At 41.9% G+C, this 24838-nt stretch overlaps 2 protein-coding genes across 2 annotated transcripts in view; one reads left to right on the top strand and one right to left on the bottom strand.

The window, feature by feature from the left end:
* The window catches only part of LOC119060254 (putative tetratricopeptide repeat protein 41), a 69768-nt gene extending 67861 nt beyond the window's left edge, over nucleotides 1–1907 (bottom strand). Inside the window, exon 1 of the mRNA XM_037160259.2 lies at nucleotides 1685–1907. The gene's annotated coding sequence lies outside the window, so the exon portion shown is untranslated. The remainder of the gene's footprint in view (nucleotides 1–1684) is intronic.
* A 692-nt stretch (nucleotides 1908–2599) lies between these two features.
* HSP90B1 (heat shock protein 90 beta family member 1) lies at nucleotides 2600–18873 on the top strand. Its single transcript, XM_053661733.1, has 18 exons — nucleotides 2600–2774; nucleotides 3742–3844; nucleotides 4482–4623; nucleotides 5152–5268; nucleotides 6281–6612; nucleotides 10325–10436; nucleotides 10652–10774; nucleotides 11510–11626; nucleotides 13052–13189; nucleotides 13279–13356; nucleotides 13471–13536; nucleotides 14039–14308; nucleotides 14562–14807; nucleotides 15294–15430; nucleotides 17144–17222; nucleotides 17302–17457; nucleotides 17962–18078; nucleotides 18576–18873. Exons 1-18 carry the CDS (start codon nucleotides 2726–2728, stop codon nucleotides 18603–18605), a joined length of 2412 nt encoding a protein of 803 aa, XP_053517708.1. The 5' UTR covers nucleotides 2600–2725; the 3' UTR covers nucleotides 18606–18873.
* Nucleotides 18874–24838: the final 5965 nt, after the last annotated feature.

The following is a 24838-nucleotide window of genomic DNA, read 5'->3' as shown; positions in this document are numbered from 1 at the left end:
CATGATCTCCTGCATTCTGCCTGACCCGCCACTGCCAGGCTACACCTGTCTACACCAGGGAAGCGATCCACTGCCCCTAATGGCACCCCTTCGCTTATCTGTTTTTTTTTTCCTTCCAAGAAGCTCAATGAAAACTACAAATCAACAAAGGCAGCTGTTTCCAGTAGAGTCTATAGACATATAATGTCAAAAGAGATAAAGTAGAATTAGCAAGCAAGGGAATCATATCCAAAAGTATTCAATCTTAATGGTCAATCTGTAATGTACGTTCTAAGGGAGCTACACGAAGATGGGAACTGACGTTAAAGCAATGGTTCAAAAGTCACAAGAGGTAGAGAGAATGGGTGAGAAACTGCAAGTCCTCCCTTCCTTTTACAGGGTTCATAGCCAAGGATCCTGTATTAAAGGGGCAGAGGCAAGCCAGACAAGAGCTAGTCTTGTATCTTCTGCCAGTCTTGTACTCTGTCTGCCCCATAAATTCCCACCATCACTGGCAGTAAAGTATACCCACAAACAACGGATCTATTTTGGAGGGCATGTCTCGTTCTCAGTTCCCTCCAGGTGCGGCACGAACTGCCTGCCACTGAGCAGTTAAGGATGGAGTCTGCACTTTCAGAACTGGCTGCTGACTTGTTCAGAGGTGGACACAAATGTAAAGGAGTTGAACTGTGAAATGCAGAAAAGCAAAGGAATTTATATTTTTCCAAATATAAAAATAAACAAAAGGGAGCCCCCTGTGACATGCTAGATGAGATGCTGCTCAATTCATGAATCTCTTAATAACACCAGTTAAATCTTCAAATAAAAAAAAAACAAACAAGAATTAAAACACACAGAAATGTGACTGAGATTTCTGAATGTAATTCACACCCCAGTATATTCTTTTTAAAAAGATGCAAGCACACAGGCATTTAAAGAAAGCTTTGTAAACTACCTTTTGCTTCCTACTAACAAATGTAGGTAATTTGGGCAGATGTAAATAAGGCACCACCACAATGGGTAAGCACCAACCACAGAATTAAGGCTGTCAAACCTAAATAGGGAAGTTCTAAAAGATTATGATAGACTGTCACCGAAAAGCTTGTCTTCAGGAATTCGGAAGGTTATCAGAAAACAAATTGGAAGTTCAATTTTTCTAGCAATAAGAAAAGGAGTGTTTTTTGCTGGAAACGAGGGCGGGTCGGGGTGAGGGGTAAGTAAAGACTAGGTTAGAGACAGAACATACATAGAAAGGCAAAAGGCAAACGCAAGCTGAGCGTGAGGGACTTCCCTTACAGGAAAGACACCTGGTGGTTTTTGTGTCTTTCCGAATGCTGACTGAGTATTTCTATGAAGTTACAAAGCTGCACTCCGCCTCTCATTTTGCAATCCCACAGGGTTTTGCTTTCATATACCTGCAGGTGTATCCTCCTGCACCCGTTAAACTGAGAGGTTTGGGGATTATTTTTTCCTTTTGCTGTGCTAGACCGGACTTCGCGACCATGCTCTCTTCCTGACTTACGGAAGGGACCCCAGGACCACGGGTCTTTGAATTTTATGAGGAAGTCGAAAGCATCCAAGTTGCTCGCAATAAAAAAAAGAAAGAAAAGTAAAGCCTCTCTACCCTCTTCTGTAAACCAGTAAGGCCTCGGGCAGCCGGCAGCAGGACAGGGTGAGGAAGGTTCAAGCTGCCCAAGTGACTCACAAGAAGCTGTTTTCAGAGACCCGCGCTCCTAGCCCCAGGAGAAACCCAGACTCCGAGAGGCAGACCCGAAGAACACAGGTCGGCCTTGGACCAGGCATGGCTGCTTCCTAGTCCCGCTTCTTAGGGGTGTGTACACTGGAGAGTCCTAGAATTGGTACAGGTCGCTACTACAATTAAAACAAAATGTAAATTCTAAAGAATGCAGCGCACTGCTCACGCAAAGACAGGCTGGTAAAGTGCAGAAGGGCCAAACTACGCAGCTGGTCAAAGACTACGACTCCCAGCATTCAATATAGTGTATCCTTAGTACGGTGCATGCCGGGAACTATAATTTCAACGCCCCCCCCTTCACCCCTCCCCTCCCCCCCCACACACACACCATCCTCCCATCTAAGAGCACTCAGGGGGTTTTCAGCCTCTCACGTGTGTCTCTTTTCCGAGATGCACTGACAAACAGAAAGCTGACTAAGAAAAGTCGCACCGGAATCGCCGCAACGTGACTCCATGTGCAAACAGCCAAGCGAAGATCGCGTTGCCATGGCTACCGTTCCCCTGGTCACGGAATAAACGCTCTCTAGGATCCGGAAGTAGTACCCCTGCGACCTCTCCAAAATGAGGAATGTGTTCTGAGCTGACGTTTATTGGACGGTTTCCCGTGAAGGCCAAAGCATCCCGGGCAAAGGGACGGACCCGGGTGAGAGGGGCCCGCGGAGCCATTTGATTGGAGAATAGTGGCTACGAATGACCAATCGGAAGGAGACACGCTTCGGGCATTGGGCACCGCACCTGGACAGCTCCGATTGGTGCACTTAGGTCCCCCCTCGAATCTCCATTGGGTACAGAGAGTGCGTGGTGCGGCACGATTGGTGGATTCGTGTTTTCCGTCCTCCGCCCTCGAGAAGTGGGATGAAAAGCGGCCGTACTTGCTTGGGGTAGTGGGCGGATCGCGCAGCGTGTGGTGTAAGGATCTGAACCCAGGGGTGGCGGGACCTAGGCGGCTCCTGCAATCAAAAGGGCCTTGAGACTCGTCGGTCGCGCGACATGAGGGCCCTGTGGGTGCTGGGCCTCTGCTGCGTACTGCTGACCTTCGGTGAGTGATCCGGAAGGAGCGGGCGCCCCGGACGCCCCCCCTTATCAAGCGCGGCCTCTTCTCGAAGGTTCCTGTGCCGTTAATATTGCGAGTGGGATAAAGTAACAGTGCCTGAGATGGCCAGGGGATCATCGCCTTTCCTCGAAAGAGGCTGTGGGGCTTTGGTTTAATGTTCCTCCACTGGAAGGGGGAAAGAGAACGGAGTTATTTAAATCCCTCGTAGATCTAGTATCCGCGTCTGGAAGTGGAGCCTCTCTCGAGCTCTCGCTCCCCGGAGAGCATTGCGGGTGCCCGGTCGCAAGGACTTTTTGCCGATGCCTCAACCCTTGGACGTTAGAGTTTGAGGATCCCCGACCTCCAGGTCTTCCGATTCCTGGCGAACGTGCGTTTCCTTTCTTAGGTGCCGGTTGGGGAGCGTGGAGCCCTGGATCACGGCAAAGGCACTGTCCGCGTGTCTGACTACATTTGTGCTCCAGCTCCTTAACAACTCACAATCTCTTAACATCTCTTCCTCTTCTTGGGTCCCTGGGCCCACTTTCAGTTCGCTCGCCAGAGGTTACACAAAATCCTATTTGTATTCTGACCTGTGATTTTGAACCTGAATTTTGGCATGGTCAATTTGGAGGCCTTCTCTTGGCCTGCGCACAACACGTGAATGTGGAAGGGGCCTGGTATCAAACCTGCTAAACGTTATAAAGGATCGGGGGCGGCTCTTTAAAAGTGATGATTGCCTCCGTATTTCAGAATCTACTGGGGAACGAACCTCAGTGTCTGAGCTTAAATAAGAAAGAGGCAGACTTGTTTTACATTGGCTATTTAAACCGGTGGATCCAATCTCCCATCCCCATCTCCTGTATATACCAGCTGAATTTTGCAACCCCTACCCATTTCCCTGTTTATTTTCCTTCTGAGAACTACACGAAGCAATGGGGTTTTAAGAGGGTTTCATTGTTAAATCTTCCTCCAGGGTCGGTCCGAGCTCATGATGAAGTCGATGTGGATGGCACAGTAGAAGAGGACCTGGGTAAAAGTAGAGAAGGCTCAAGGACAGATGATGAAGTAGTACAGAGGTTTGTGTTCATTTAAAACTGTAATGATAAGCCCTCTAAACACTGGAATACAGTGCTTTCATTTGTATCTCCAAAAGCCCAAATGAACTAAATTTAGATAGCTAAGAAATGGTCAGAGAAAATGTAGCAAGTGTGTGCACAAGGAAGTATCTCCTAACTTGTCCCGAAGAATGGTCAAACTTGAATGAATTCCTTTGAAAACTATATTGATAACTATGTTGCAGATACTAGCACTGTGACCTTCTTAAGGCTTTAGAAAATATTTAGTTGAACAATGTTTTAAAATTTGACCTTTTGGGACTTAGTTTTGTAGATCTGTAGAGCTTCCTGGGCAAAGGGGCGGTTCCACATGTGAGGGAACATAAATGAATATGAGTTTGCTTTTTAGTGGAAGGAAAGTTGGGTTTATTTTTCTGACAAAGTTAAGAACTGAGTATTTGCAGTGTGGCGTTAAAGGTAACCTACTACTGTGGTACAATAACAGTGAGATGGTAGATTAGTAATATTGTATCAAGGTCTCCATTTTACCCTTTTTCACCCTTAAGACTATCTTAAAACACCACTGTGCTCTCATCACAGATCCTGTATTTTTAGAGGGAACTAAAAGACTCAATATTTATCAAATTTACTTTCTTAGAGAAGAAGAAGCTATTCAGTTGGATGGATTAAATGCATCCCAAATAAGAGAACTTAGAGAGAAATCAGAAAAGTTTGCCTTCCAAGCCGAAGTAAACCGAATGATGAAACTTATCATCAATTCATTGTATAAAAATAAGGAGGTAAGCAACACGTGGCTAGGGTAATTTTTTTTCTGTATGGTAGCATACTTGTTGACTTTTCATATTTCATAGTAAATGTACTTAAATAGAGATTCCAAATAAGTAGTTAGCGAAGTTTAAATACCCAGGACTGTATGTACAAGAATTGCTACTAGATTCTGTGTGTGCTGTGTGATGGTGGGTGGGGACTCTTAGACACTCTCCCTTCGCTTTCCCTTCCATGTATGTTCATGGCCTGCTATCCAGTTGAGAGTCTTCAAGGACCATAAGAACCAAAATTCATGTATCGCATACCTAAAGCTCACCAGTAGATTGGTGTTACTGCTCTTGCAGGTTCAGGTATCCCTTCTGGTTGTTATAGTCCTTTGTGTAAAGTACCTGCTTTACCAAGAGAGTTAAGCCACTTCTTTACCATAAAATGCCTTTTTTCAGAGTACAGAGGAGAAATAAAATGAGTTTGACATTAAATTTAATGTCTTGTGTTGTCCTGAGGCTAGTCTAACTGTATTTAATCTGGCTTCCAACTAGATTTTCCTGAGAGAACTGATTTCCAATGCTTCTGATGCTTTAGATAAGATAAGGCTAATATCACTGACTGATGAAAATGCTCTTTCTGGAAATGAGGAACTAACCGTCAAAATTAAGGTAAGCTTAAAACTATTTTCTTTTTCTTTTCAAATAAAAAGAATCCTTAGTGATAAGAATTCACATCTGTTGAAGGAAACAAGTTATGCTTCAGTGACAACCCCCCAAGTCTCAGGGAATCAATCAGAGGTCAGCAAAATATGGCCTGTGGGCCAAATCCAACCCGCTGGCTATTTTTGTAAATCAAGTTTTATCGGAACATTGCCACGCCTGCTTGCATGTTATCTGTGACTGTTTTTGTGCTGTGTGGCAGAGTTGAGTAGTTGTGACAGAGACCATATGACCCCCAAAAGCCTAAAGTGTTTATTCTCTGGCTGTTTTACAAGAACAGCTTGCCACCCTCTGGCTGAAATCAATCACAGGCTGCCTGTGGCCGCTGCTTCGTATCACCCTCACTCCAGGCCACAGGTTGATAGAGTAACCACCGCCTGGTTGCCATGGTGTAGAGAGAGCTTGGAGGGTCTTACACCAATTAAAGGCTCCATCCCGAAAGTCACAACTTACCAAATCCAGTGATAGGACCTCCCCAACCATAAATGGAGGGAGGAATCCTATTCCTATTACATTTCTGGACAGCAGAGAGTTGGGAATAGTGGTGAAGAACATTGATCTCCATGGATTCCATACACAGAAGTGATTCAACTTTTGAATTCTTGTTTTCTATCAAAGAAATAGGCAAAATGTGAAATTTTATTTTTCTTGAATATTTTCTTCAAAAACAACTTGTCTTTAGTCTGTCTTTGCCCTCTTAGACAGAGGAAAAGCATCCTTTTGATGCTTTCTCAAATATACTGAACTGAAGATTATGCTCTCTGTAAAGAACGATGCTTATACTTAAGATGTGCATTTTCTGAAAAGGCCATAAAATACTATATGGAGGAAAATAGCACAGTTCATATTGGAATTGATGTTGCCCAAAGCTGGGAGTTTTTCAGCATATAGCTCAGTGTTCACTTGTCATACTGTGAGTACAAAGCAAATATAACTATCTTGTTTTTTGTCTTTCATGTAGTGTGACAAGGAGAAGAACCTGCTACATGTCACAGACACTGGTGTGGGAATGACCAGGGAAGAGTTGGTTAAAAACCTTGGTACCATAGCCAAATCTGGGACAAGCGAGTTTTTAAACAGAATGACTGAGGCACAAGAAGATGGCCAGTCGACTTCTGAATTGATTGGCCAGTTTGGTGTTGGTTTCTATTCTGCCTTTCTTGTAGCAGATAAGGTCATTGTCACATCGAAACACAACAATGACACCCAACACATCTGGGAATCCGACTCCAATGAATTTTCTGTAATTGCTGATCCAAGAGGAAACACTCTAGGACGGGGAACGACAATTACGTGAGTGTTACCAGTTCTTCATGGTAATTAACAGTGGGAGTGAGGATCTTGACTGTCCAGTTTGGGCTCTCTGAGCAAAAGCCTTATTCTGGGTTTTAATTTCCTTGCCTATAAAATGAGGAGATTGAGTTGTTCTCAGCAGCTGAAGAATGTTTTCAGGATTTGCTAAGGGCCAGACACCCAGAGTTAATGATGGCTGCTGTGCATAGAGGATGCAATTAGTAGGCAAAGTTAGCTCTTCCCGGGGAGAAGGCCAAGTGGAGGCCTCCCAGAGAAGCGGCTGGTCCAAGTCTTCCAGGGAAGCAAGACTTAGAAAGGTAGTCTTGTGGGGCATCACGGATAAAGGCGTGGAGGAACAGCGTGGTCACAGGATTAGTTTTCTAAAGGAGGGCAGGATTGGATGCAAGGAGACTATGGGTGACAATTGGAAATATTTGAGATTTGTGGTAGTAATGGGTTAGATTGCAGAAACTAAAGGCTTAAAGAAAGTTAAATTTTAGGGGAAGAAAATGTCTCATTTGAGGAAAATTAGAAATTACTGAATTCTAATTGGAATTTATTTTAAGGCAATAATTATTGTCTGTGTAGCTGAGGCAGATCTGACACTCGGCATCACGTGTGTGGTGCCTGTAACAGCACCGTGTGGCCGGCGGGGCAGCTCCTTCCCTGCAGGTCAGCAGATGTGCTTGGTCCTGCCAAGTGAAAATGTGCTCGAGGCCTCGCTTTTCACCCCTTGATTCAGTTTTAAGTGTTCTTAACATTAAATATTCGAGTAGGAAAGGGGCATATGTCTTATCATTTTGACCAGTTTTCTTCATCCCAAAACGTAACATTTCCTATCTTGGTGGTCAGAGATGTTCCTTTAATGAAGGCTAATTACAGGGCTGCATTTTAGTTCTTTACCAGTGTATTCATTCCAATTTACCCTTCCCTGCTTCGTTACGAACATTTGACATCTCCCAGTCTCCTCAGGAGGCCTCCCTAATAGTCATACCCCGGTGCCCTCTCTCATTAGGTGTTAGAGAGTAGGTAGGTAAATCACGTCTCTCAACTAGAGAGAGAAAGAAAATGATGTCCCAGGAGGTGCTGCCGTTTTAAGGTGTGTGAGACAGGCAAGACTACCTAGAACAAAGCTTTATGAAAGCAAATGTTTTGTTGACTGCAGTGTTCCCAGAGCCTAACACTCGACTGGCAAGTTTTTGTATGAATGAATAGGTGTTAGGACAGTGTTATGCAGGTAGCATGGATGTTTGATAAAATGAGTGAAACTTTACAACGGGTTCTGCTTTCCCTGGGCAAAATTGCCTTTTTTTCTTCAAGTCTTCCTACCCTAGCATTCACTCAACATACTCATTTGAGTGCCTGTTGCCTGCCAGGGTTTCAGGCTGCAGCGGGGAATGCAGTCCCTGCTTTTGGGTGCTCATTCCAGTAAGGGGGAAAAACCACTAAGTCATTTCAGAGTGGCAAGTGCAGGAAGGGCCAGAAGGCCTTTCTGAAATAGTGATGAGTTCAGATGTTCCAGGCAGCATGTCGAAAGTTTCAGCCACGAGGTCCATTTGAGGAACTAAAAGTCTAGAGTGGCCGGAGGAAAATGGAGAGTGGAAGTCAGGATCCTGCTCTGCACGCATGACTTCATCTCTCTTTGTACCCTGAATTAGCCTCTGCCGTACCCGTGTGAGAAATTTTGTGAGGATTAAAAGAGATCATGAAATACGAATGCTTCTGTCCTTCCTACCACAGTGAGGGCAGGACTCTGCACTTTTCCCCAGAGCTAGTTCCTGCCCCACCTTTTAAAGTCGGCCTTTCCCACACACCTGCCTGTGTCGGATCAAAGTGGAAGCACGTGGTGGTCTCCAGGGTGGGGGAGGGTGGGTGGTGCCATCCTCCCTTCCGTCGGGCACACACTCGCCTTCTGTCCCTCTCCACAGTTGAGTTTAAAGATGTACACTTGCCTTGGCTACTTCACCTGTCAGGACTCGGCTGCTGTATCTCTGCTTTATCCTACCGCCTTTCCATTGAAATAATTCACTGATAATCCCTGTTGCCCAGTCCAATGGAGTTGGGCGTTGTTCGAGTGACATTGCTCCAGCAATAGAGTCTGTTTCCCTTGGTTTTTCTGTGATGCGTCCTACCAAATTGGCTTTCTGCTGCACACACAGTCCACTGCCTCGTTTCCATGGCCCTACATGTCTTTCCCGTGCCCGTTTCTTAAATGTTGATGTTCTTTTTACTTAAAAGTTAAGTTTCAGCTTCTTCTCATCCTTGTGTTCCTGATTTAATCTTACCACTGTCATGGATTCAGGCTCCAGATTTTTCTCAGGATTCTCAAATCTGTATTCGTAGTCTACATCAGAAGTCAACAAACTTTTTCCTGAATTAGGGCCACCTCGTACATAATTTAGGCTTGTGGACTATTGGATCTGTCACATGTCACAACGCTGCTGTTCTAGCTGAAGGCAACCTTAAACTACGTATGATGAGGTTATGTCCCTGTAAAATTTCGTATGGGTACCAGCCATACACAGTTGGTGAACTCCTAGTCTGGATCTCACTGCTGGGCACTGTTCCTGTATCTAATTCCCATTTAAATGCTGCTTAAGATTTCAAATCATCAGCTTCAGCTTGCATCCAAAATTGAACTCTTGCTCTGACTGGTGTGGCTTAGTGAACTGGGCATTCTTCTGCAAACTGTAAAGGTCGCCAGTTCGATTTCCGGTCAGGGCACGTACATGCCTGGGTTTCGGGCTGGGTCCCCAATTGGGGGCATACGAGAGGCGAACACATTGATTGATGCTTCTCTCCTTCTGTCCCTCCTTTCCCTTCTAAAAATAAATAAATAAGATCAAAATCGAACTCTTCCCCAACCCAGCATCTCCAAGATGCGTTCTGCTCTGAGACTGGAGACTTAGTCACCTCAGTAGGCTGCGTCACGTGCACTGTCTGTCTGCTTGTGGACAAAAGCTACTGAGCTATTAACTTTTTGAGGCAGGAAAGGAACCACAGATGAAACATCCTTCGTTTTTATTGGGAGCACCAACACCAAGATGAGGGCCAGCCGCTGTGTTTGAGAATGTGTTGTGATTTGTTCTTTTTGGTGGGTAGGGGGTGAGGCTTTGCAGAACGGGCAGTAAGGAAGGAGGGGGAGCAATGCTACAGTTTTTGGTGTTGGAGTCAGCGGACCAGAGCTGCCCCGTAGAACTTGGGTGGGCGTCTTCCGTGTCTGCGTTGTCTCACAGGCGTGGGTGGTGCGGCCATGACAGTAGTTCGGAGTAATGTTCTAGCTTTTTTTAAGGAACATTGTTTTTATTAGGGGCTCACTCTCTATACTAATCATTGGATTTCTAGATTTACTTTCAGAGTGCATATAACTCCACTTTTCTCCAGATGTTTTCTCACCTTGAGCTATCTTTGGATTTCAGTTCTTCAAATGAAAAAACCCAATATATTTAGAAGGTTGGGAACGTTTTCATTTCGTGCTTGGAACTAAGGATAGTCTCTACTTCCAGGAATGCACGGAAGATTCTTTTAGCACACCCATGCTGGGTGTGTTTCACCTATAGCCCTTACTGGTGACAAGAGTTCTTAACATAAGTAACAGGGTATCTTGCACTAAACAGAACTGCTGGCTAGTAGCATGGTCTTGAAGACGAATTCATAATCAGCTCTTCTAAACCATGGATGTATCTCTATAAATGTCTTATTTCCTTTGCAGCCTTGTTCTAAAAGAAGAAGCATCTGATTACCTTGAATTGGATACAATTAAAAATCTCGTCAAGAAGTACTCACAGTTCATAAACTTTCCTATTTATGTGTGGAGCAGCAAGGTAAATCTATATTGCTAAAAATTTATATATCACCTCGGTACATATTTAGTACTTACAGAAAGATAAACATTTCTCCAATTCAGGATATTTGGGCTTTTTTTTTTTTTAACAAAAGAACTATTTTTTTTGAGCTGCCATTTTGTTTCATTCTATAGATGAAGTCAGAATCGTTAAAGAAGTGAGTTTAACCAGAGTTCTACTTTCTGCTTCAACAGACTGAAACCGTTGAGGAACCCGTGGAAGAAGAAGAAGAAACCACAAAAGAAGAAAAAGAAGAATCTGACGACGAAGCAGCAGTAGAAGAAGAAGAAGAAGAAAAGAAGCCAAAAACCAAAAAAGTAATTCTGGTTCATGTCCCCACTTAAAATATTTTTCAGGATGAATCAGAAAAACACAAAAACCTAAGGAGGCACTGATTTAGGCGAGCTTCAGTTCTTAAAGGTTGTCTTTTTTTTCAAATGGCAAGTCCGTCCTTTAAAAACAGGGGCTGTGTGTTTTTCCCCTTCTAGAAAGTTGTAAGTACCGAACCCAGTTTGTTTTTATAAGAGTTTTCTGACTTCTAAATATTGCTCAGGACTGGTGGCTTGTAATATGTTTTGAATTTTAAAATCTTAAAACAGCATTCTACATCTTTTTTGTTATGTAGGTATTAACTATAAAAGTAGTTCTCTGGCCTGTGCAGGAAGCAGAATAGGTACAAGTCGTGGCTGCGAGTTTGGGTAATATTCATTGTAAGATGTTGAGTTTCTATAAGTCATGAAATACATAATACGTATATCCTAACGTCAAAACCTATTTTCAAGAAATGACATTTTAGCTAAAAATAGTGAAAAATTTGGCTTTTTATCAATTACTATGATAACCAGTTGCCTTTTTATATTAAATGTCAATCTTAAATCAGTCTTAAATGTTAAATACTTTTTTCCTAAATTCTATATAGTTGGCAGGAGCTCTGGTTAAAACAGATTAGCGGTATCTTTTGTTCCTCCCGTGTTCTTCTCTGAAATGTCCGAAAGCCGTGGGTCCCGCTAGTGTGCCTGCTGGGAGACACTAATGAACACTGTTCACTGCAGGTGGAAAAAACCGTCTGGGACTGGGAACTCATGAATGACATCAAACCAATATGGCAGAGGCCGTCAAAAGAAGTAGAAGAGGATGAATATAAAGCTTTCTACAAATCCTTTTCAAAGGTAACTATCACTTAGAATAATGCGATAATGAAAAATACTGAATTCCAATATAAGTTTAAAGCAATTTGTAACTGCTTTACAATGGGTTTCTTTTTAATCCTGTGTATTTATATTATGCATTTAAAAAAAAAAAAAGTCACTCTGAGAAAGCTGTAGGCTGCACCAGATTGCCAAGGGGCCTGTGTTACAAAACAGATCGTACCTCCGTAGGCCTGTGTTTGATGCCACTGTACACCCATAAAACAAAGTTGTATGACTGACTGGCTTTTAACATAATCCTTAAAGAGCTTGTTTACGACACTAAATAATTACCGTGAGGTCACAAGCGTCAGTAGGAATTATTCCTAACTTTTTTTTTCTTTTACTGATCCCTTGTAACTCTTAAACACCCAAAACTAGCACAGGTTAAGATTGTTTCAAGTTAATGTTTCTCTAAACCACATTTTGTACAAAATAGAATAGTTTAATGGACTTAGCATGGCTAGATACAACAACATTCTATGATTGCATTTGTTCTTTACTCTTTAATTCTGTCGATTTGTTACTTAACCTTTGTTTTCCGTATGTTAACATCTAACCACCCTGTAAGCTTTACCTCTAAAAACTTTCCCTCCCTTCACTAAAGTCCTACTAGTGTATATAAAGGTACTGTATCTGGGGCAGTTGTATTGGAAATATACCATAATGTTAGCCACATCATGTTATCCCAAATATTTTTAGAAGCCATAGTTCAAAAAATAGATACAGGTGAAGGTAATTGTTAATAATATATTTTATTTAACCCCACACATCCAAAATAGTATGGTTTCAACATAAAAAATTAAAATTTACTTTTTGGGGTTTTTTGCACTGTATCTTCAAAGCCTGGATGTGTATTTTACACTTAACCATCAATCATATCCCAATTCAGACTAGCCACATATGGGTGCAGTAACGGATATAATGCAATGTATGTAGGGAATTTCAGTCTTTATACTTTTGTAGCTATTCACATACATCTTTATATCTCCTGCTATAGTCCAAATTCCGTGGGAGAACTCTGTTCTTGAGTACTTCCCATGGTTGACCGGTACACTCATGAAGTGTGGTGTGTGACTTTGTCATTTAGGTGGCTTGCTGGTTTTCCTGTCCTCTCTAAAACATGGAATCCATCCTTCCCGAGTTTAGGGGTGATGTTACTGACAGTTACCATCAAAACAGCCATGTCTGGCTGGCTAAAGTCGCAGTCTTAGTTGTTCCTTCTTCCCTCCAGGTGCTCCCTCACTCTTTTTTTTTTTTTTTTGGAAAGGGAACTTTTTTTATTAAATGCTAAACTGAACTATACTGTGTAATAAATTGCCTAGCCTTTGTGCTGCCTGTGTGTGTGTGTGTGTGTGTGTGTGCGCGCACGCGCCTGTTGAATAACTAAGTACCAACTTTCCATAGGAAAGTGAAGACCCCATGGCTTACATCCACTTTACTGCTGAAGGGGAAGTTACCTTCAAGTCAATTTTATTCATACCCACGTCTGCCCCACGTGGTCTGTTTGATGAATATGGATCTAAGAAGAGTGATTACATTAAGGTGGGTTTTTAAGGAATGTAAATGGAATTTTTAATTTGAAAATGCAGTTTCCAGATGATAACCTTTTTTTTCTTTTTGTCTGTGCTTAGCTGTATGTGCGCCGAGTGTTCATCACAGACGACTTCCATGATATGATGCCCAAGTACCTTAATTTTGTCAAGGGTGTTGTGAGTATCTGAAAATTGGGAGAAGGGGCCGTTGGTTGGCTGGTTGGTGGTTGGTTGGTTTTGTTTTTTTCCAGTGTTTTTATTGCTCACCAAACTTACTTTTGCCGTATGTAGGTGGACTCAGATGATCTCCCCTTGAATGTTTCCCGTGAGACTCTTCAGCAACATAAACTCCTTAAGGTGAGCGTCTCTGGGAAGAGGCCGGCTTCTTTGCTCTTTGATTGGGCCAGGGCACACAGTTTCCATTAGTGGAGTCACCAGATTGTGGGACTAGTCCTTGGCTAATCAGATGAATCTAATTTAACTCTGAAATTCTCCAATCCTGAGAATCTGATTATTTTTCCCCCGTTACGTAATAAAAAAATATTCAAATGTATAGAAAAGAATTAAACGTATCAAAAGAATTATATAGCAATGACATACATATGTATACATATACACACACGCTACCTGGTCTAAAGTTAGAATATAAACGTAAAGTGATCTTGTGATTATTTCCACCGACAGTTTAGTTGCACTCGGTCTGACATAGGGTGGGTGCTCACCATTCCCTGATCCTTGGTAAATGGCAGCGATAGTGCCTGTTGGTATCTTCACCACTACTCCCCTGCCTCCTTAACATGTGGTTCTCAAAACCTTGAGATGAAGTTCTCTAATCAGTTGTTGTTTAATTATGGTTTAGGTGATTAGAAAGAAGCTTGTTCGGAAAACTCTGGACATGATCAAAAAGATTGCTGATGAGAAATACAATGACACTTTTTGGAAAGAATTTGGTACCAACATCAAGCTTGGGGTGATTGAAGATCACTCAAATAGAACACGTCTTGCTAAACTTCTTAGATTCCAGTCTTCTCATCACGCAAGTGACATCACTAGTCTAGACCAGTATGTGGAAAGAATGAAGGAGAAACAGGACAAAATCTACTTCATGGCTGGGTCCAGCAGAAAAGAGGTGAGACACTCTACTGGTCAGGGATCACGGTGTATAGCTGGAAAGTTACAGCCAACTCTTGGGAACAAAAAGGGAAACTGAATTGTAATTTCGAATTGTAGTAGTTAGGAGGCCTGGTCAGTCACTTACATTCTCTGTGCCTCTTAAGTCTCCAGCTGTAAATGAGGTTGTGGTACTCCGTAAACATAGCTGCTAGCATGAACTTGTACATCAAGGCTAGACCTGGGAAACTTAAATTCCCTTGATTTTGTAGGCTGAATCTTCTCCATTTGTTGAGCGACTTCTGAAAAAGGGCTATGAAGTGATTTATCTCACAGAACCTGTGGACGAATACTGCATTCAGGCTCTTCCCGAGTTTGATGGGAAGAGGTTCCAGAATGTTGCCAAGGAGGGCGTGAAGTTTGATGAAAGTGAGAAAACCAAGGAGAATCGTGAAGCAATTGAGAAAGAATTTGAGCCTCTGCTCAATTGGATGAAAGATAAAGCCCTCAAGGACAAGGTATTCTGCAAATTAGTGTGAAAATTTTTTAGTATCCATATTTTTTTTAATTTTGTCAAGAAATTAAACTTTGCAGCTGGTTACTTTGTAACCATTAAAACTTGTCAGGACAACATTTAATTTTGTGGTTAAGTTATTGGAAGGACAGGCTTAAAATTTAGAAACTACAAAGAATTAAAAGGTTAGTAGTGGTTATTCTATATGTGGGTGCTAGACGGTTTTTTCTTTATAAATGAAGGTTTTCTGTAGTTTAACATTGCTGTTGTAATAACTTGATTTTTTACTGGTTAAGTTTAGTTTTATGTTTTTAAAAATTGATGTTTAAGTATTTCATACTGAAAAAATCAGATTATTAAATGAGAGGTACTTTAATAGTCTGCCTCTGTTTACAGTCTCAAGGGGAGAACCCTTGAGTGGAAGCGCAGTTACTGAATGGCCTTAACCACTGATACTTCCATACACCTAACTTGGGTTTCTCCTCCTAAGATTGAAAAGGCCGTGGTGTCTCAGCGCCTGACCGAGTCTCCGTGTGCGCTCGTGGCCAGCCAGTACGGGTGGTCCGGCAACATGGAGAGAATCATGAAAGCTCAAGCATACCAAACAGGCAAGGACATCTCGACGAAGTAAGTGGCCTTGGGAGCGTGCCTGCCACGGGGTTAAGCTCTCCCCGTCCTGTAGAAGCCGGCATTGCCCTCTGCAGAGCCAGTGTCGGTGTCCGCTGTAGGTCAGGGAGACAACGAGTTTACAGAGGGCTTCTTCCCACAGTGGATTGGCAGGAAAGGGGCTTGGACTCATCATTTATTTTACAGTATTTCAAATACAGATTTTTAAAATCTGTTACCCATAAATTATCTTTACTTCATTAGATTATATACTTGGCCTGGTGTCTAGACTTACTTATATCTTTAATTGTATGTACAGCTGAGGTCAATGACAACTTTATTACTCAAATTAGTTATGTCTTTTTTTAGATTTTATTTATTTTTACAGAGAGGGGAAGGAAAGAGGGGGGACTATCAGTGTGTGGTTGCCTCTTGCATATACCCTACTGGGGACCTGGTCCCACAATCCAGGCATGTGCCTTGACTGGGAATTGAACCAGCAACCCTTTGCTTCACAGGCCAGTGCTCAGTCCACTGAGCCACACCAGCCAGGGCTGGTTAAGACTTTTTTAATCACCATACCTCTCCCTCAAATAGTATGCCCCACAAAATTCAAGGTAAAATATGACCCATGAGTTAACAAATATTTTGAACTCAAAGTCCAAGTACTGGAAGTAAGTGGGTCTTTGGTACCCTTTACTTTTAAGAAATATGTCAAGTTTATGTTTTATTGTCATAGCAGTGGCCTTGAAAATAGTGTGCACCCCCCACTTTTCTTCTCTCTTGCCCACCTTTCATTGCTACATAGTGTCATACTTGTTCCCCCAAGGCCTAGCTTAAGGAGTCTTCTCACACACGTGTTTTTAAAAATAAGTATGGACTTACACACACTTTGATTTTATAATTAGCATGACTCACCATTATATGTTTATACAGTAAAATGCTAAGGTGTCATCTTGCTTAAATGTTTTGTTCCCCAACTAGACTGTAAACGTCAGGTGTGCTTATCCCACTGCAATAGTATAGGAGTCATTTAATAAATGCACACCTATTTCAGTCATTCATTAATAGGAAGTTACCTTCCATTCAGTAAACATTTGAGCACCTACTGTGTTTATTCATCGACGGTCTAAAGTGGACATTACTGCTGTCTTGGTCACATTCAGACTAATCAGGCTGACAAGTCCAGTTCTAATCTTATAAGGCCAGGGCAGGTCATGGGCATACTGGGATGGGAAGAGATGGAGTTCCTCCCTGTCTTCAACGTACAGCTGTTGGAGAGAGAACAGTCAGACTAAAATGCTAGAGATCGTGAAGGAATGTTTGGAATCAGGAGCAGAGCTCGAATGAAAGAACCAGTTGACTTTTCTTGGAGCCACATGGGGAAGGCATCAGGGAGAAAGTGTTATTGGAGCAACACCCAGGAGCTGCCTAGACGACCCAGAGCTCTGGGGGACAGAGCTGCAGTTGAGGCAGTGAAGACAAATGTAGGAGCAGGCAGGACACTAAATCAGCTCATCCACTCGGCGTGTTCTAGGTGCTTGGGGTTCATGTAACAACGCCTGTCCCCCCTTAAAGGGGAAAGAAAGCACAGTGTGGCGGTATAAGAACATCTCGATTCCTTTGAGAACTGCTCACAGTAATTACGGAAGTGAGCAGCAGAAAAAAAAACCCTAAAAGGGTATGGGCCCTAAAATTTGATGTTTGTTAATACTCACTTTTACCCCTTAACAGTTACTATGCCAGCCAGAAGAAAACATTTGAAATCAATCCCAGACACCCGCTGATCAAAGACATGCTTCGACGAGTTAAGGTGAGTAAATATTACGGCCATACTCCTTCATGTTGAATGCTTTGTGCCTTTTAATGAAGTGTGATTTCTTCCACTTCAGGAAGACGAAGATGACAAAACAGTTTCAGATCTCGCAGTGGTTTTGTTTGAAACAGCCACACTGAGGTCAGGATACCTCTTACCAGACACTAAGGCGTATGGAGATAGAATAGAAAGGATGCTTCGCCTCAGTTTAAACATCGACCCCGACGCAAAGGTTCGTGTTCCCAGCACTCCCACATAGGCTTTTTTTTTTTTTAAAGATTAGGTTTCCCATGATTACCTGATTGATATAGCTCTGAAAATTTGGACTAATCTCTACTTTTTAGAAATTATTTATTGTTTTTTTAATTTACTGATTACAGAGAGAGAAGCACCAATTCGTTGTTCCACTTACTTATGCATTCACTGGTTCATCTTGTATGTGCCCTGACCGGGGATCAGACCTTCAACCTGAGCATGTCAGAACAATGCTCTAACCAACAGAGCTACCTAGCCAGGGCTAGAAATAATTTATTGAATGTCTGAATCCCCAGTATCATGCGCTATACTAGAAATTAAACAGAAATTCTCCTTTTGCGTGCTTTTTTTTTTTTAACCTTGTCTCCCATTGTTAGCTTGACTTCTAACTGGAGGATTGTGAAATTAATTGGGATCTTACACATTTAAAAAGGCGAGGTGAAAAGAGATCCATGAATGGGCTCGTAAATGTTGCCCTTAGGTCGAAGAAGAACCAGAAGAAGAACCTGAAGAAACAGGGGACACCACGGAAGATGCAGAGCAAGACGAAGAAGAGGCGGATGCCGGGGCAGACGAGGACGACGCGGAAACAGCAGAGGTACAGCTAATCAGACGGGACTGCTCAGTGCTGGCAGGGTTGGGGCTGCGTAACATACAGGAGTCGGCTTACCAGAAGTCTGCCCCCAAATAGGTATCTCACATGAAATTCAAAAGCTCTAGATCACATCGTGTTCTTTCTTTAAATATAGTCTTTGATCTTCCAGCTTCTTTTCTTTTAGACATCCATTCTTGGTGTTTTTAAACAGATTTTTTTCCTTAACCCACAATTCTTCCATACTCTGTCATTCCTTCTGCCTTACTGTACAGCAACATTAGAGTGTTTTAAACTTTGATTGTTTGTGTTCCGGGGCCATTGATCTTGTGAGTACTAAATTATCTAAAATTGTTTCCAGATTAGCAAGGTGAGGTTTTAGCCTACCGCTGAAAGGATAGAAATAGACAGAAGTCCATACCAGGTCCACATAATAAACCTTCTGGGAGCTAAGGGTTTTATTTCTGCTGGTTTTTAATGTCTTCTGATTTTTGTTTTCACAGAAATCTACAGCTGAAAAAGATGAATTGTAAATTACACTCTTCACCATTTGGATCCTGTGTGGAGATGGAATGTGAAAAATTAAGTCATTTCTTTTGGGAGAGACGTGTTTTGGATGCTTCCCCCAGCTCCCTTTTCCCCTGCACTGTAAAATGTTGGAATTGTGGGTCACAGGAAAAAGAGGGTTTTTTAGTTGAATTTTTTTTAACATTCCTCATGAATGTAAATTTGTACTATTTAACTGACTATTCTTGGTGTAAAATCTTGTCATGTGTATAAAAATAAAAAAGATCCCAAATATTCAGTGTCTTGCCTACCTTTTTTTTTTTTTTTTTTTTTTAATATAGCCCTGACCAGAGTGCCTCAGTTAGCTGGGCATCGTACTGCAAAGCAAGAAGTCACTGGTCCAATTCCCCATCAGCGCACATGCCTGGGTTGCAGGTTAGTCCCTAGTTGGGGCGCATGTGAGAGGCACCAATCAATGCTTCTCTTTCACATCGATGTTTCCCCCTCTCCCGTCCCTTCTCTCTCAAAATAAATAAAATCTTTTAAAAAATAAAATGGGAGCCCAGCCAGAGAAACATGTTATGATGAAGCTATAAGAAATCCTTTCATAAGAGTACTAGTTAGCTACTTACTGTAATATTTCCGATTTGGGGGGCCACAGTCAATGACCAGTTTTAACGATTGTTACAGAAGTTGGAGCCCTTGGTTTGCATTCAATAGTGACATCTGAAAGGAGTGACATGCTCAGAATCCTCAAGTCCCCCCACAGCTTTTCCAAGGTACAGTCCAGGACTACGAGTTTTAGGTTTGTGTATGTTACATACTTGGTTCTCCAGGAAGCACTGAGGTGGAGTTCAGTGGGCAGGCTGTTAATTAAGGGGTGTCCTCAGAGCACCTGTGCAAGGAAGTGGGCCTGAGCAGAAGAAGTTAAGCTGCACTGCAGGTCCAAGGACCGCCTCCCTCACCACTGGGGAGTGAGGAAGCTAAATGGGCCCCTGGGAGTCAACCACTGCTCTATAGGTTGCTTTTGTCCTGTATTTAGACTTGGAGAACAGTTAAAATTAGTTTCCAAGGGCTGCCACAAGTACCACTAACTGATTGGCTTAAGACAACAAATTTATTCTCTCAGTTCTGGAGGCCACAAGTCAAATTCAGGTATCAGCCAGGCCATGCTCTGAGACTGGGTAGCATCCTCGAGTCTTCTAGGTGGTGGCCCTCAGTTCTTGGTGCTCCCTGGCTTGTCGCTGCATCACTCCAGGCTCTGCCTCTGTTGTTATGTGGTGCTCTCCCTGTGTGTGTCCACGTGGCGTGTTCCTATTCTTTTATAGAGACCATTCATTTGGATTAGAGCCCACCCTAATGACCTCATCCTAACTCAGTTACATTCACAAAGACCCTCTTCCCAAATAGTCACATTCACTTGTCCTGGGGGCTAGGACTGCAACATCTGCGATGGACAATTCAACCCATAACAATCTTTTTCAGATTTTATTTATTTTTAGACAGAGGGTACAGGAAAGAGAGACATCGATGTGTGGTTGCCTCTTGCATGCCCCTTACTGGGAACCTGGCCTGCAGCCCGGGCATGTGCCCTGACTGGGAACCAAACCAGCCACCCTTTGGTTCGCAGGCTGGCACTCAATCCACTGAGCCACACCAGCCAGGGCCCTATAATAATTTTTTGAAGTTTTTCAGTTATCTGTATTTCCTAAGAAAAATGCTAACATGGTTCCTCAAAATTGGAGTAAAGAAACTGACACTCTAAGTCACAATTGTTAGAATTTTGTTCTGTACACAATTCCCAAATGACTTCACACTTCAAATATTTCACCTTTGTTAGTTTGTTAAAAAAGACTACTTTCTCTTTGTAAATTTTTATTGAATTTATTGGGATGACATTGGTTAATAAAATTATATAGGTTTCAAGCGTACAGTTCTCTAAGACATCATCAGTAGACTATCGTGTCCACCATCCGAAGTCCAGTCTCTGTAACCATTTATTCCCTCTTTACCCTCCACCACCTCCCCTTCCCATTGTAATCACCACACCGCACAGTGTCAGTGAGGCTTTTGTTCTTGCTTAACCTCTTCAACTTTTTCTCAAAGCCCCCCAACCCCTGCCCCTTCTTCCAGTTGTCAGCAGGTTTTCTGTATCTGTGAGTATGCCTCTAGTTTATTTTGTTCTTTAGAGTCCACAAGTAAATGAAATCGTATGATATTTGTCTTTCTCAGACTGGCTTATTCCACGGAGCACAATACTTTGCAGGTCCATCCATGCTGTTGCATAAAGTAAAATATCCTTTTTTATGGCCCAGTAGTATTCCATTATGTAAATGCACCATAGCTTTACTATCTACTGATCTACTGATGGACACAGGCTGCTTCCAGATCTTGGCTACAGTAAAAATGCTGCAATAAACATAGGTATGCATGTATTCTTTTAAATCAGTGTTTCAAGTTTCTTCAGATATATTTCCAGAAGCGGAATCTCTGGGTCATAAGGCAATTTCACTTTTAATTGAGGAAACTCCATACTGCTTTCCACAGTGGCTGCACCATACTGCATTCCAGCCAACAGTGCACAAGAGTTCCCTTTTCTCCACACCCTCATCAACACTTGTCGTTTGTTGATTTATTAACAACAGCCATTCTGACAGGTGTGAGGTGATATCTCACTGTGGTTTTAATTTGCATTTCTCTGATTAGTGACATTGAGCATCTTTTCATGTCTATTGGCCATCTGTATGTACTCTTTGAAAAAGGACGTCCTTTGCCAAATTTTTAATTGGATTGTTGAGTTGTATTAAGTTCTTTATAAGATCTGGATGTTAGCCTTTATCAGATGAAAAGGATATTAACCTTTATCATTGGCAAATATGTTCTTTTCATTCCATGGGCTGTTTTTTTCATTTTGTTGATGGTTTCCTTTGCTGCACAAAAAAAACTTTTGATGTAGTCCCATTTGTTTATGTTTTGTTTCCCTTGCCCAAGGAGATAGATCAGAATAAAGTATTGCTATATTGCTACAAGAAGTGGCTGAAATCTTACTGCCTATGTTTTCTTCTAGAATTTCTATGGCTTCATGACTTACATTTAGGTCTTTAATCCTTTTCGACTTTATTCTTGTGTAAGTTGGTCTAGTTCCATTTTTTGCATTTATCTGTCCAATTTTCTGAACACCATATATTGAAGAGACAGTTTTTACCCCAATGTATGTTCTTGCCTCCTTTTGAATATTAATTGACCACAAAGGCATGGGTTTGCTCATGGGCTTTCTATTCTGATCCATTGTTCTAGGTGTCTATTTTTTATGCCAGTACCATGCTGTTTTCATGACTATAGCCTTGTAGTATAGTTTATCAGGTAGCACAATTCCTCCAACTTTGTTCTTCTTTCTCAAGATTGTTGTTGCTATTCAGGGTCTTTTGCAGTACCATATAAATATTTGCAGTATTTATTCTAGTTCTGTGAAATGTACCATTGATATCTTGACAGGAATTGTGTTGGAAGCTGTAGATTGCTTTGGGTAGTACAAGCATTTTAACGATGTTAATTCTACTTATCCATGAACAGAGTATATCCTTCTACTTATTTGTATCTTCTTCAATTTCTTCTTCCAGTGTCTTTTATGAGTACAAGTCTTTTACATTTTTGGTTTAATTTATTCCTAGGTATTTTATTTTTTGATGCAACTGTAAATGGGAGTATTTTCTTTCTTCCCTCCTTTCTCTATTTCTCTCTTTCTTGATAGAGGGGAAGAGAGGCAGACAGAGGAAAAGAAACACCAATGTGCAAGAGAAACATTGATCAATTGCCTCTTGCACACCCTCAGTAGGGTACATGGCCCACATCTCAGGCATATGCCCTGACCGGGAATCAAACCAGTGAACTTTTGGTTTGCAGGATGATGCCCAACCCACTGAACCATACCAGGCAGGGCAATAGGATTATTTTTTCAGTTTCCCTTTCTGATAGTTCATTATTGTTGTATAAAAAAGCAACCAATTTCTGGATATTTTCTATGTTGTTACTTTACTGAATTCACTTATCAGTTCTAGTAGGTTTTTTTTGGTGTAATCTTTAAGGTTCTCTCTATATAGTATCATGTCATCTACAAATGATGATAGTTTTACTTATTCTTTTCCTATTAAAATACCTTTTATTTCTTCTGTCTTGTTGCTCTGGCTAGGTCCTCCTGTGAAAGTGGACCTCCCTATCTTGTTCCTGATCTTAAGGAAAATGCTTTTAGTTCTTGCCTATTGAATAAGATGCTGGTACTCTGGGCTAGGGAGCCTGGCATGGAACTGAGACTCCATGCTCCTCGGGGCAGAATTCACAGCTGAGATACCCCTCTGGGGTCTCAGCCACAGCCCATGGGAGCAGGATCAGCCCTTCTCACATTCCAGCCCTTCCTACCAGTCTTGATGTCTTTATAAATCCTTGGTTATAAGACTCCTGTTCAGACTGTTCAGTTGGTTATTCTGGTTGATTGTTCTACGTTTTAGTTGTAACTCCAGTTTGGAACCAGGAGGAGGTGAGCGTAGCTTCCACTTACTCCACTGGAAATCCATCTTGGATCTCTCCAATAGTACTTTCTAACATTTAAAGAAAAATTAACTTAGTACCACTCTTTGTCGACTTCATTTTTATTATAGTTAGTCTATAATTCCCATTTGCTGTCATAGTCAAGCTCATATGGAGAAACAATCGAGACTCACAAGAGGAGAATCGGAATGCTTCCATATGCCAGCATGCCAGGGCCCCAAGTTCCGAGGCAACAGCTCTTTGTTCAAGACCTTGACCTACAAATCTCTGCATCTGGCTGCTGCATTGCCCTTAATAAGGGATATCAATCAGGGATTTGTAAAGAAAGGAATGGCTAAAAATGCCATTGATTCATTGTTAACCACGGAGCATTACAGTCATTTGAAAGAGACAGACCACTTCTAAACCCACAATTGGTTTTGCCTGAATTAAGAAAAATGCCATGGCGTTGGTCAGGTAGCTCGGTTGGTGCATGATCCTGCATACCACCAGGTTTCAGGTTCAATTCCAAGTCAGGTCCCACACCTAAACTGCAGGTTCGATCCCTGGTCAGGGTGTGTATGAGGCAACTGATGGATGTTTCTCTTTCTTTCCCTCTCTCTTCCTCTCTCTAATGTATCCTTGGGTGATGATTTGAAAAAAATAAAGGAAATTGCTGGTATTCTATCTACGTGGTGTCAGATTAGAATCACTGAACAAGAAATAAGTGTATCTGGTATTTCTGGAGACCGGGGGAAGTTGCAAAAAAACACAAAAGAAAAATAGTCCTGTCGTTGAGACCTGAGGCTTTGTTTCCAAGACTGACGTTGACCAGAACCTAATTGTCCCGGCGGCTTAATGATCATGGGAAGGGCTGTGCAAGGGAGGAGAGAGGCAGGTGTGGATGTCCTTCAGTTGACAACTGAACACAGGAACAGCCAGCCGGCAGAGACACAGGGCAGTCAGGGGAGAGGGTGTGCAGCGGCCCTCCCAGCATCTCCACGTGTCCAACCCAGAAGCGCTCCAAATAGAGTGAAACTTTCTGTTAGGATCATTTAACAGTGTATTTGACACCTATCTGCTCATAATTTTTAAATGTTTTGTTATGTTCAGCCAGAAGGGCATCTATGGCTTTATAACACTGCTTCATCACCAGAACGCCTATTTGTGTTTTCTTCTAGATGTTTATTAACTTTTTGAATAAAGAACTGCTTTTTATTTTTAGTGAAATATGTTCCCTAAAATGCTAGTGAATTAAAATGTAAATATGGTGATCTTTGTGTATTTACAAGCAGGACAGACATGAATGGCTTCATTTGTCATCTGTGAAACAATCAGCCTTTACTGACTCAACATAACTTTGTTTAATATTAAGATACCCATTGTTTCAGCTACTAAGGAAGGAAAGGGAAACTAAGAGACAGTTTAGCTGCCCACTTCACCTTGCCCTATTCAGTAGATATTAACATTGGTAAATCCTAAGATACTTAAGAATGTCTGGCTCTAGTCATTTGCCTCTTTCTTTATAAAGCTGTACAATTATATGAATAAATATTTCAGTTTCAAGAGAATTCTTATTGAAGTCTATGTGTACTACTGAATCACATACCACATGGCTGTGTGAAGGTGTGTTTGGACTGTTGTAATTTAATTTTGAACTGATTTCATAAAAGACTCGATGTGGTGGTGAGCAGTTAGTCGATTTTTAGAACATGTGGGGCATGAGGGCATGTTT

The sequence above is a fragment of the Artibeus jamaicensis genome, unplaced genomic scaffold, assembly GCF_021234435.1.
Source record: "Artibeus jamaicensis isolate MK-2021 breed Jamaican fruit bat unplaced genomic scaffold, CSHL_Jam_final contig_233, whole genome shotgun sequence".
NCBI lineage: Eukaryota > Metazoa > Chordata > Mammalia > Chiroptera > Phyllostomidae > Artibeus > Artibeus jamaicensis.
Note: the sequence above shows the minus strand (reverse complement) of the source record. Positions and strands in the feature narration are given on the sequence as shown.

What these genes read in the sequence shown, in the direction of transcription:
- HSP90B1 (XM_053661733.1), top strand. Translation starts at nt 2,726, where the DNA reads ATGAGGGCCCTGTGGGTGCTGGGCCTCTGCTGCGTACTGCTGACCTTC. An exon ending in CATTGTATAAAAATAAGGAG is followed by an intron (nt 4,624 to 5,151) that starts GTAAGCAACACG and finishes GCTTCCAACTAG; the next exon opens with ATTTTCCTGAGAGAACTGAT. An exon ending in ACATCGACCCCGACGCAAAG is followed by an intron (nt 17,458 to 17,961) that starts GTTCGTGTTCCC and finishes TGTTGCCCTTAG; the next exon opens with GTCGAAGAAGAACCAGAAGA.